Below are 12,865 nucleotides of genomic sequence, written 5' to 3'. Positions count from 1 at the left end.
GTTTCAAGGCACTTCAGTGGGCTTTTAAGAGTCCAGATGAAGGATGTGACATTCACACATTAAAGGCTCTATGTGTGTAAAATGCCCAGTCTCTGCAGATCTGCAGGAATTAGCTTCTCTCTCTCTCTCTCTCTCTCTCTCTCTCTCTCTCTCTCTCTCTCTCTCTCTGTCAGTACGCGTAGCACTGCAAATGAGCTCTGGATTAATGTCATCATGTGCCAGCTCCAAATGCCACCAGCATGTCGCCACGCTCACAGTCTCCAGGGCCCTGCTCATGTGTGCCCATCTTAAGTGAGCATGACTGAGGCCTACAGTATGTGTGAAGCTATCATCTCACTGCACTAATACACTTTTCGTTTTTTTTATCTTTCCGTCACTGTCACAACACTTCGCCCATCATTCATCACTAAGGGGTCGTTCACACAGAACGCATTTTTCCATTCCACTGTGGTACTTTTACACTGTTTTGAAATGTAAACAGGCTAGATTGATGTCTTTAACCATTGCGCTCACGTCTCACATCTGTTGCAACTTTAAAAAAATGCATCTCTAGACCTTGCATTTTTTTTCTTTTCTTTTTTTCCGTTCCACTGACACGTGTCTCGCGTTTTTTAACAGCAAAAACACATTCTGTGTTATCTGGCCCTAAGGTTGTCACGATACTGAGAACATTACCCGTGAAATTTCAGGATAGTTTGCCAAAACTGCTCCTTTATTCACTAAATTAATTATAATATTAATATACATATTAACAAATTAAATTGATACAATGGCATTTTGCGTTCAAAGGGATGGTTCATACAAAAAAGAAAATTCTGTCATCATTTACTCACCCTCAAATTGTTCCAAACCTGTATGAATTGCTTTCTTCCGCTGAACACAAAAGAAGATATTTTGAAGAATGGGGAAAAAAAAACACTATGAAAGTCAATGGGGTCCGTCAACTGTTTAGTTACCAACATTCTTCAACATATCTTCTTTTTTGTTCAGCAGAGGAAATAAATTCATACAGGTTTGGAACAACTTGAGGGTGAGTAAATGATGACTGAATTTCCCTTTTTAGGTGAACTATCCCCTTAAGTATTTCTCAGTTAAGTAAACAGCTTTATTTTTTTTCAGTAATTATTCAGTAGATTGTAATAAATAAATAAAAAACAGTATAATACAGTAAATTAAGATTTTTGACTTGGATTTCTTTACACATTACAAGGCTTTAGTGTTAATTACAGAGTATGCATGCTAATACAGATTGGAGCATTTTGTAGGTACTGTATGACATTTGTCTTCAATAGGCTATTGTAGAAAGACTTGTATCATTGTGGCAAACATTTGCTTTTCCTCCAAGTTATCAATAGTTTTTGCAAGTAACCATTCAGGTTAGGAGAAATGTTGATTATAAAAATAATTCATTCAATGAAGAAATCTATAAATTTACAATTACAATTTATGAAATATTTGTGTGTGCAAAGCGCATACGCATGTTGGACCTGTAAATGCATGACTGAAATAGCTGATCGAGAGGTGTTTCAAAGATGGCTGCCGAGTGAAATGACTTGCCTTAAAGGGCCATGTCTCCAGTGTGCTTCATGTGTGTACTACTATTTGTTTTCATCATGTAAAGCACTCCAAATCAATCACACACAACGTTCCATACGAGTTAGTTTGCTGCCTTAAAAGACGCCTCCCTAAATAAGCGGTAACCAGCAAGGCAACTCCCTGGATTTTGGAACCAAGATTTTGAATTACTTTTTTCCACAGTTTGTCACTGTTGTGTTTTCAGGTTTCTCCACACTTAAACGTCACATAAATATTGACAGCGTTGAGATCTTTAATGTGTAATACAGTTGTCCAGTGTTTTGTTATTGGTCAAATATAATGCTGACTCAAGTGCATCACAATGTCCTTAGATAACTTATTTCACCTCTGAAAAGCTGTTTACCTTGCATGTCAATCAGACCTGCCTTAAATGGCCCGGGGAGGAGACAGGAGGCTGCGGTCTTACCCCTCTCTGTGATCTGTCATCCTTCACAAACGTCTGCTTTACCTCTGTCTCAGGGGGGATTCATTATATGAACAGGCATTAGCAAACGCCCGCTGAGAGGTTTGCTCTCTGCAAATCTAATAAGCACTTACAGGCGAACCAAAGCAGTAGAGAATCAAAGCTGAGGAAGGAAATGTGCTTTTTAAAGAGTTTACACGAGTGACGCCACATAAATATTTAATCGGGGATGGCGACATGACATGATGTACAGCTGTGTGCGGGCAAGGCGCTGTGCTTAAGGCAAAGACAGTGATTCATTGCACTTATAATTGCCTGAGCGGTTGTTGTAGATGGAGTAGAGGACCTGCCTGCGCTCTTTTGTCAGCTGACAGTAACGAATTGCGGCAACAGGTCCCTTGCCTGTTCGCAGAAAGGGTTTGAAATGTGATGCGGGAAAGAAAGTGTTTTTGTTTGTTTGGAAATGTTTAACTATGTTTCTGTAAGATGAGCCATTTACAGAATCGTTCCATTAGGCTCCTGATGGGCAAGAGGATATGATGTCATGTGCTGGCTCAGCTCTAACTAATGGCTCTCCTCAGTCTTCCATACAAGTACTGTTAATGCATTATGGTCCATTCATTCGGTCTTTTAACACTGGGTAGGATATTATAAACTGTCAAATCAAATGGCTTTGGTTTGATATCTTTTTTTTTGCCTTGTTTGATTGGGGAAAAACGGATGTTTTGGTGTTAAACAAAACTTGTTTATATGGTTATTTATCCAATGTAATGCCTGCGGTGGTGTTACAAATGTATAATGGTCCACAAACGGAGCCCTGTTGCACCCCTACTACAAAAGGGCTTTAATCTTAACATGATCTCAGATGAATATTGTATTGCTCATTTCTCAATCATGTTTAATGTAAAGCCTGACAATTATGTGCTAGTGTTACCCAAAAAATTTTTTTTTTTATAAAATAGCAGGTTTCCTGAACACTCCACGTCTTACACGGGTAACTATGGTAGCTATAGCTAACTATGGTTGCAAATGTCGCCATTAGCAACCCAGTTCAATGACTCTGTGTTCCCTGAAAATATGGTTCCAATGAACATTCGCAAACAGCATCACAAACTTGTGTGTTTTACAGATACAGTTTTTTGTGTGTGTGTTGTTAGAAGCACAGTTTGTAATCAGTATGTGGACATGTGAAATAGACCATCCTCTTGAACAAATTAAGCAAATTAACATGCAGTATAATCTATATCTGTCATTCCATATATAAACATATTTCATTCTACAGATTTTATTTTGTCAAGAGAATAAAAAAGCCATTTTGCAGAGTGTGGATGTGGGAATACCCGGTGAACCCCAGAGTTTGACATATTAGAAAACCCATGATTTAATCAAACATCTGGAAATGAAGCAAACAATAACTAATCCATAACAGCAATATTCTGACATTAATTTGATCTCAAATGATTCATTAACAGAAGTTATTACTCCACCACATGTGTGATGACAGTTCTATTGTTGTACCATCATGGTTTGAACAAAGGATGTGCGACAAAGTTATTTGGGTTCAGGGAAACAGTTTTGACAAGCTAGTTAATGTCTCCACCGATGCATGGTTACTATGATAGTCAAGCAGTGAGTTATGTCATTTTACTTGAAATGCTCACATGGGGTGCGTTTCCCGAACAACGACGTAACTCGCGGCTTAACTACCATAGTACGATGCATCGCTGAAGAAGTCAACTAGCTAGTCACGACTGTTTCCCGAAACTGTATTGTCGCAAACTGGTCGTTCAACCACGTTGGTTTATGACGTCGCGCACGTGGTGGAGTTATAACATCTTTTAATGAATCAGTTTGAGATCGAATTAACCTCGATGTTTTTCTATAAATTACGGACATGACATCTGAGGACTATTTCTAATTTTTCTCAGTTATTTTGCTTTATTTCCAGATTCAATCATAGGCTCGTTCTTACATTGTAGAGCACGTTCGCACATGCGCACTCTTGACAAACTAAAAGACTTAAATGACATTTGTATGTATTCTAAATAAAAGACACAGGTTGTACTGAATGTCAGCTTGCTTATTTTGCTCAAGATAAGGATTTATTAAGTCCACATGTCATGCAAACTAGAAACTATGCTTCTAACCACAGGTCGAGAGCTATCGTTCCAACCACACAACTTTGCGATGCTGTTTTGCGAATGTTCGTTAGAACGATGGTTTTGGGAAACACTGACTCGTTGAACAATGCTGATAACGATGGAAATTGCGAACATAGTTGGCTAATGATGCTTTTGGGAAACGCACCCCTGGTTGGGATGCTCAAAAAACAACCACAAAAACAGAAATGTTTTGATTGCATCATAGGGACATAGAGCTTACACAATTGAATCATCTTATTTTTATTTGTATATTAACCTGGGATAAATACACTTCACACTTTAAGTACCACGACTGTCTTAAAATGTATTTGATGAAAGAAAAGTAGAAACAAGTTAGGCAGTTATTAGCCATAAAATCAGTGTGGGTATTTCTAAACGAGATTTTCAGTCTTACTGATGGTCAGTGATATTGTACTGTATATTTTAGGGCTGTCAAATTGATTAATCGTGATTAATCGCATCTTACATAAAAGTTTGTGTTTATATAATATATGTTTGTAAACATACGTTATTTAATATGTACATACATAAACATACATTATATAAACACAAAATGTTATGTTAGATGCAATTAGTCATGATTAATCGATTTGACAGCACTAATATATATATATATATATATATATATATATATATATATGTGTGTGTGTGTGTGTGTGTGTGTGTGTGTATATATATATATATATATATATATATATATATATATGTATGTGTGTATATATGAAGAGTTCAGATGCAAAAGCCTCTAAGTGCCATCTGAAATTTCTTCTAGAATGATCATTTTTATAAAGCTTGTATATTTAAGTTAAGTAATTTCACTTAAATGACAATTAATAGGTCATTTGCATTGCCATGTAAGTGAAATTATTGAACTTAAATATACGAGCTTGATAAAAATGATCATTCTAGAAGAAAATTTCAGATGGCACTTAAAGGCTTTTGCATCTGAACTCTTCATATATATATATATGTGTGTGTGTGTGTGTGTGTGTGTGTGTGTGTGTGTGTGTGTGTGTGTGTGTGTGTGTGTGTGTGTGTGTGTGTGTGTGTGTGTGTGTGTGTGTGTGTGTGTGTGTGTGTGTGTGTGTTCATAAGATAGACATAATGCAACATAAAACAAAACAATGTAGAGAGATGTTTCGACTCTGTAAGCGACACAAAGAAATAAGGCTGCAAGGTTGCCAAGATACATAGGTGGGAGAGCTAAAGCGATGACTGTTACCGCGGTACTGATGATGCAATCAATTGCAATGTACATCCGGACTCAAGCACTAACAGCTCTCCTTCTGTACTTTTCTCTCTGCACAGACTGTCTACAAACACTGGCTCTGTGCCCAGATCTTCCACACCACACAGATGCACTGCAGCAACAGGATCCCCTGCAGGAAGTACTGCCTGGAGGTCCAGCAGAGGTGTCCCTTCATATTGCCTGACAATGATGAGCTCATCTACGGTGGAAGCCCCAGTTTTATATGCACAGGTGGGCAGTTTGACCTTTTCTCATTCAAACACATTATAGACAATCGACAGTGAAGGGTATATTTATGCTTCGAGGAACTACCAGTACCAGATGAAGGCATCACAGTAGACAGGATGTTACACAAACATTGGATTTGGACCTCCATCAACTGCCTGATTTGGCAGCATTTTTTTCATTGGTGTTGCTGATTTTATTAAACACTTTGTCTCTGTTGCCACCTTGTGGCTAAAACAGGAACTTCAATTCTTCCTTCTTTCTGCTTTACACTTACATTGGATGAATGAGCACGATCATATCCTATTTGCACAAAATTTGAGTTGACTCAGTGGATTAATAAATACGTAACTTGTCTTTAAATTATTCTCCATTTGATTTGAATAATTATGCCGATCATGAGCAGGCTATGAACACAGGGGGCATGAAATAGGCTTCATCTGCTGTGAATGTTGAGAACTATAGGGCTTGTATACACAAACTCTGTTTGCCAGGATATGCTCCTCTTCTAATCCCAGTGGGTGCGTGCTGAGTGGCGCATGTGAATGAGTGCTTTGGCCTCCCAATGGCCTGCAGGCTTGTGCTATAATGAGACAGACTGATGATAAATAGGGGACTGAGAGCAGAACCACACAGACTGGCTGAGTGGTCAGACTGTAATTACCTGCCCTTTAATTGCCTTAAGTATCCCCACTTAACACTGACTCGTCTCTAAACTTCATCATCATCACAACATGACCATAAACACCTGTCATCATCAATGATGTGTTTTTTTTTTTTTTTTTGTAAGAGATAATAGGAGATATTTAAGAAAAATGTGAACTATTTAAAGAAAGAATTTATTTAAATTGACATACAGTAAATGCTATTCATGCACACAATGACCTGACTACACTTCTTCTATTGTTAGCATGTTTTTAATCTTAATGTCAGGGTGTACATTGTGGATTAACAAGTGTTCTGATGTCTGATGTGAAGCAAAAAGCCTTATTAAAATTGTTTTCCATAATCCTTTTAGAAAAGTAAAAGAATATTTTAACAATAATACTTCACTGCTTATTAATCATACCTACAAACTCTAATGTCAGCATTGTCTGAAATGTTCAACTGCTCAGGCATTTTTAGAAGAATATAAAATATGAAAAAGAAAAAAAACGCTGTTGAAAGTGGATCAGGACCGAACACCACAACAAACTTGTAGCCAATAAGCCGTTGGGGGCATGTCCACTCCTGATGGGAGAGGAGAGAGAGTGAGCCAATCAGCAGTAGGGGGTGTGTCTACTCCTGATGGGAGAGGAGAGAGAGAGTAAGCCAATCAGCGGTAGGGGGGGTGTCTGCTCATGATGGGAGAGGAGAGAGAGTGAGCCATTCAGCAGTAGGGGGTGTGTCCACTCATGATGGGAGAGGGGAGAGAGTGAGCCAATCAGCAGTAGGGGGTGTGTCCACTCATGATGGGAGAGGGGAGAGAGTGAGCCAATCAGCAGTAGGGGGTGTGTCCAGTCATGATGGGAGAGGAGAGAGAGCCAATCAGCAGTAGGGGGTGTGTCCAGTCATGAGGGGAGAGGAGAGAGTGAGCCAATCAGCAGTAGGGGGTGTGTCCACTCATGATGGGAGAGGAGAGAGTGAGCCAATCAGCAGTAGGGGGTGTGTCCACTCATGATGGGAGAGGAGAGACAGCATATCAGCAGTAGGGGGTGTGTCCACTCATGATGGGAGAGGAGAGAGTGAGCCAATCAGCAGTAGGGGGTGTGTCCACTCATGATGGGAGAGGAGAGAGTGAGCCAATCAGCAGTAGGGGGTGTGTCCACTCATGATGGGAGAGGGGAGAGAGTGAGCCAATCAGCAGTAGGGGGTGTGTCCACTCATGATGGGAGAGGGGAGAGAGTGAGCCAATCAGCAGTAGGGGGTGTGTCCAGTCATGATGGGAGAGGGGAGAGAGTGAGCCAATCAGCTGTAGGGGGTGTGTCCACTCATGATGGGAGAGGAGAGAGTGAGCCAATCAGCAGTAGGGGGTGTGTCCACTCATGATGGGAGAGGAGAGACAGCATATCAGCAGTAGGGGGTGTGTCCACTCATAATGGGAGGGGAGAGAGAGCCAATCAGCAGTAGGGGGTGTGTCCACTCATGATGGGAGATGAGAGAGTGAGCCAATCAGCAGTAGGGGGTGTGTCCACTCATGATGGGAGAGGAGAAAGTGAGCCAGTCAGCAGTAGGGGGTGTGTCCACTCATGATGGGAGAGGAGAGATAGAGTTGAGAGGAGAGCTGAGCAAGAGATTTGAAGAAAGACTTTAGAAAGAGAGATGGCTGAGAGAGACATTTACAAAATAAAAATAAAAAGAAGGGTTATGATCTGCCCAGAGCTTTTGCTCTCTTGTGTACTGTATGTTAATTTTTTTGTTCTTCCTTGTCGTTTGTTCATCATCTTAACTATTTTTCGCAAAGTATTATTAAGTATATACTTTTATATTTTGTTTTGATATATATTTTGAGAAATCGCATACTGCACCTATAATAATGTATTATTTGCATAGAAAAAATGTATTATTAAGATTGATACTTGATACTTTTTATCGAATGGCCACACCACATGACAGTCATTAAATTAGAAATGTTCTTGAAAGATTTTCCAAACCGTATGAAAGCAACATGAATACAAGTAGTACATTTCTAAGAACTAGATTTTGAAAAGATGTCTTCTTTTATTGTGAACACTTATTTTTCATCAACCCTAATGTGTGTCTTTTGCTGGTCTAGGGCTCCAAGAGGACAACCCCTCAGACGCAGAGACAGAGTGCTGCGATGTCCGATGGGACATCAGGGCGGACAACAGCTCCAAAGGCACTCTCAAAAGAACTCACCCGTCGTGTCAGCACGGGACATCCCTGACCTCGTCAGCGGCCTCTAGACTGTGCAACAGCAGACTCAAACTCTGCCTGCTGGTCCTCGTCCTCCTTCATACTGTTGCCACTCTCACAGCATCCCACAATCCCACTGGGTTCAACCTCACCTCCAGCTCCTCCAACGAGGAATGACGGAATAGCCACTCGGTAACGCTGTTACAGTGCCGATTCCAGTGACGTGACGGACCGTGGGTGACTTGCTGGTACAGAAACTGTGGAAGTGCAATCAAAGCAAACTGACCAAGCTAAACAAACACTGGACAAATCCAATCAAGCAACAAGAACAAGGGACAACACCGTAGCCTTTGTTGAAAGAGGCTTCTAGGGGGCGGAGTTCTCTCGCACCACTTTTTTTACACTGTGTCTATGGTTTGGATTTCTGTTGCACTAGATGACTACAGGATCTAATTCATGTTTCTTTTCTTTTCATTTGGGTCTTTGTGCAGAAAGGATTGGCAGAGACGGATGAGTTAAATGTACAGTATCCAAGTGAATATTCCAAGGCTGAGTGCGTGTCCATGTGAGCGAATGGATGAGTGCGTGTGCATGTGTGCCTGTGCTTGCATCCGTGTGTCCACTAAGATGTTCTTCTCGTTTCTATTCATAATCACAAACTCTCTGAATGCTGCTCTATTCATTACGAGGGTTATATATTGCAGTTTATTCGTTGACAAATCTGCCTAGACAAATATCAAGACACCCAACAAAAAAGCCCAGGTTCAAACTCAGATTCTCCCATTAAGATCCTGTAACCTTATTAAGGTAGTCTGATGTTTTTGTTGCTTGTATGATGTCATTTCCTGCAAGGTCAGGTCGGTAGCTTTGGGGGTCTGGGAACGTTAATGTCGCTCAATTATTTCTTTAAGTGCTTGACTGAAAAGGTCTTTGTTGGGATGTTATATGGTATCCAGACTTCTGCCCCCCCAGTCTGCCAAAAGATATCTGCCAATCCAATTTTAATGTTATATATTATATTAAGATATTATATTCTTTACCCTATATTCTCTAATTGCATGTTAGAACCAGAGTTTAGACTATGCTGCTAAAGTTTTAAAGAAATAAATCCAAACAATCTGAAAAAGAGTTGCTCTCACTCCAAGTACCGTCCAAATTATTTGGCAGCATGTACCCAGCCAATCAGAGCTTACGAGACAAATTACCCCAATCACACAGAGAGGATCCATCATTCCTTATACAGTAAAGGGCTTACCCATCATCCACACACATTCAAACACTCCTGCATGTAGAGACTCACGTGGCATGAATAACTCAGTGAAAACAATGTTAATTTTTTACAAAGATAGTCACGTCAGCAGGAAGTTGGGGAGCTCAATCTTGTGGCTCCAGATAGAAGAATGAAGGCCCGTCTCAGGTGGCAGGGCTTAAGGTATCTGCTTCTTTGTGAGAAAGAGAGGCAAAGTTAAGGGCTGATATATTATTTTATGTTTTTTTTCTTTTTTTCTACAGGTATGCTCTAATGAGGATGTGTCACTGTGACACACAAAACGAAGCCTTGAGTTTAACTAAGTTCTTGAAAGCCTCAGTGTGAACCTGTTAAAATGACAGGCGTCACACCTGTGTTTCCATCCTCATAAATGTTAGATACATATACATATACATACATATACACACACATTTCATAGATCAGTCACAGCTAGCTTTAAGGCTAACTATGCTAACTAAAAAAGAAAAACAAAGTGTTTTGTAGCCATATTTGTGTAAAGCAGGCCAACATAATGCATGCCATAGGAATAAAATGGAGCACATACATTCCATGTCTAATTTTATTCCCTGCCTTTAGCTTAAAAATAAGACAATATCTGTAGATTGTCTGCATTAGGGGTGCGGTCGCATTTTCCTTCGTATGCCGAAATTCCGTTTTCCGCACGTGAATTTCGCAACGGATTCAGATTTGTTAACCTTTGAACAATCAAATGTGTCGTATTAACCAATATTAAGCAGCTTAGCTTGGAAGTGACCTCTGAGTAAGTGGTGCTTCATGCATCACTACACTATTAGACCTTTCTGTCTGCAAAGTTTCGCTAATGTGACGGCATCTTTCGGCTACTTTTGGAATCCAGTGATGATGGTAATATGTAACATCAAATGCTATAGCATTAAACTTCAAATATCAACTCTGGGGCAAATTTAACAACCTTAATTTTAAGAGAAAAAAATCAATCCATTTGCCCTTTTGTGGTTTAAGCTACCATTAGCGGTGACCTTTTAAGGTGTCAGAAGCACAAAGTGATTTTTGTTGTTGTCTGAAACAGACTGCTAATGCAGCTCATTTTAGCTGATAAAAAGGCATTTGACTTGAGCGGTCAAAAACAGAGAGAGAAGCTCATTTCTTTCCATTGTTTTTAAATTTCGTATTTTTCAACAATGTACTCAGAGCGCTAATTGTTGGCTGTTCAGGGTTTTTGAATTTGGGCTTGTGGAATTTTATCAAAACATATTTGATATTAATAATGACTTTTAATATCCTCACCATTACAGCTTTGATTCATTGCTTTTAGGTCCATCTCTCCTATCTAATGTTCTAATGTTCTCATTAATACATAAGTATATTTCAAAAGAAACCAATATGTTACCAGAAACGCCATAGCCAGTGCTATGTGTACAATGCTATGCCTGTGCTTTAGTTAAAATAGCATGACCAGGAAAGTTTGACCATATGATAAGGCACAACGGTCCTGTTTGAGATGTATAAGGGCAGTCCAGCAAGCTGTGCTGAGGACTTCGCTGATGAATAATTAGAGAGATACAGTATACCCTCCTGAGAGCTTATTAGTTGGTTTATAACCCTCTATATTCAGCTCAGACCACCTGCTCCGGAACAGCGACTAAATCAACTTCACCAAATGGGCCTGACTGTATAAGAAAGACGGATAGGAGATGGGATAGAGAGAGATGGGCTAATGACAATGGCTTAGCACTATTATTATTTTGCTAAGAATTTCTGGATGTTTGTTATAGCAAGAAGACAAGCGGACACACACACACACACACACACACACACACACATTAACACGATTATACATGCTTTTTCACTCAGAAATCCTGTGTATATATATATATACTTGGTGATGCTCTATAATTCGAGCTGTCAATTTCAACATATAATTGGACTAATGCAACAAGTGTTGCTGAATCAGGCACCTTGTTAGCCAAAAACGCCTTTCGAATGACACCATTCGCAACAAAGCATGTACTAAAACATCTTCCTAAAAGGAGAGCGGCGTTGTGGCTGCTCAGATTTGTCATGTTTGTAACATGTTTCTCTGTGTTTGTTGGGATTCAATCACCATTCAGTATGTCTCAGCGACTAACGAGATTGAATGTAACAGATGCCTGCTAATATCGCTAAACACCACCAAACCTACTATAAGATGTATTTTATGCTTGCACATGTTTTATGGTCATTTCCAAGTACTGATCCAGCTGTGTAAGTAGTATTCCACATTGCGTAATCACTTAGCAAGCAGAAATACTTTCTTTTCTCTTTCTGAATCCTGTGGACCTATGCAGCCCTCAACCTCAGTTGTTTTTTCTGTTGTAAATACGTTTTGAGAATGCTAAACAATGTGTGTCTCCGTTTGATTGGAGGTTTCCTTGTGTTCTGAGTTGGTGTCCTTTTTTAACTCCTCTTTTGTAAGTGTCAGAGATCATTGGTTGGTTTATGCTGAGATCGATACTGAGAGCGGAGTGGTTTCATCACAAGAACTGTTCTCTTGGTCACAACATCGGCACCTGCAGGCTGTGATGCTGTGTGATGGTATGTGCAAAGCAATGACTTTATGAAAAAAAGACAAAGGTTTAAAGGCATATAGAGATAACATTATGACTATGACTACTGGAAAAAAAATAATATTATATACTACCGGTATATTGTAATATTATAGATGATTTAGTTCAGTAACCTATTTAATTTTTTTACAAGCAACTTTGATGAAATAATTTATAAAACAATCTCACATGTTATGATCTTTTCGAAGGTATGATTATACTGCTAAAATGATTAAAGTTGTGTTCTGAAGAAATAACAAATATCGTCTGTTCACTTGTGTCTGGGTGCTCTTTCGTTTTGAGCGTTACTTTTAAGTCAAAAGAGGTTATAACATGGGGGATTCAGGTCCCAGCTAAAAAAAAAAAAGAAGAAATTCTAAGAACTTTTTGCAAATGTTGTCTTTAAAGGCACACTATGCAGTTTCGGTTTTTCTCAAACAGCGACCCCTAGAGTCGCTGTGGAGTACTTGTGTTTAATGTTACCGTCGTAAATACCACTCACGCAGAGCCGTCTCTGCACTCTTCCGACTGCGCTTTTTT

The 12,865-nt window shown here is 39.5% G+C and overlaps 1 protein-coding gene and 1 long non-coding RNA gene across 2 annotated transcripts in view; one reads left to right on the top strand and one right to left on the bottom strand.

Annotated features, from left to right (window-relative positions):
• nalf1b (NALCN channel auxiliary factor 1b) overlaps positions 1-12,573 on the top strand; it is a 156,384-nt gene extending 143,811 nt beyond the window's left edge. Inside the window, exons 2-3 of the mRNA XM_082175861.1 lie at positions 5,470-5,641; positions 8,391-12,573. Of these exons, the coding sequence (XP_082031987.1) occupies positions 5,470-5,641; positions 8,391-8,668 (450 nt within the window). The 3' untranslated portion in view covers positions 8,669-12,573. The remainder of the gene's footprint in view (positions 1-5,469; positions 5,642-8,390) is intronic.
• The window catches only part of LOC309503198, a 419,995-nt gene that overhangs the window by 239,028 nt on the left and 168,102 nt on the right, over positions 1-12,865 (bottom strand). The window lies entirely within an intron of this gene.

The sequence above is a fragment of the Leuciscus leuciscus genome (assembly GCF_965113295.1).
Source record: "Leuciscus leuciscus genome assembly, chromosome: 7".
Lineage (NCBI taxonomy): Eukaryota > Metazoa > Chordata > Actinopteri > Cypriniformes > Leuciscidae > Leuciscus > Leuciscus leuciscus.
Note: the sequence above shows the minus strand (reverse complement) of the source record. Positions and strands in the feature narration are given on the sequence as shown.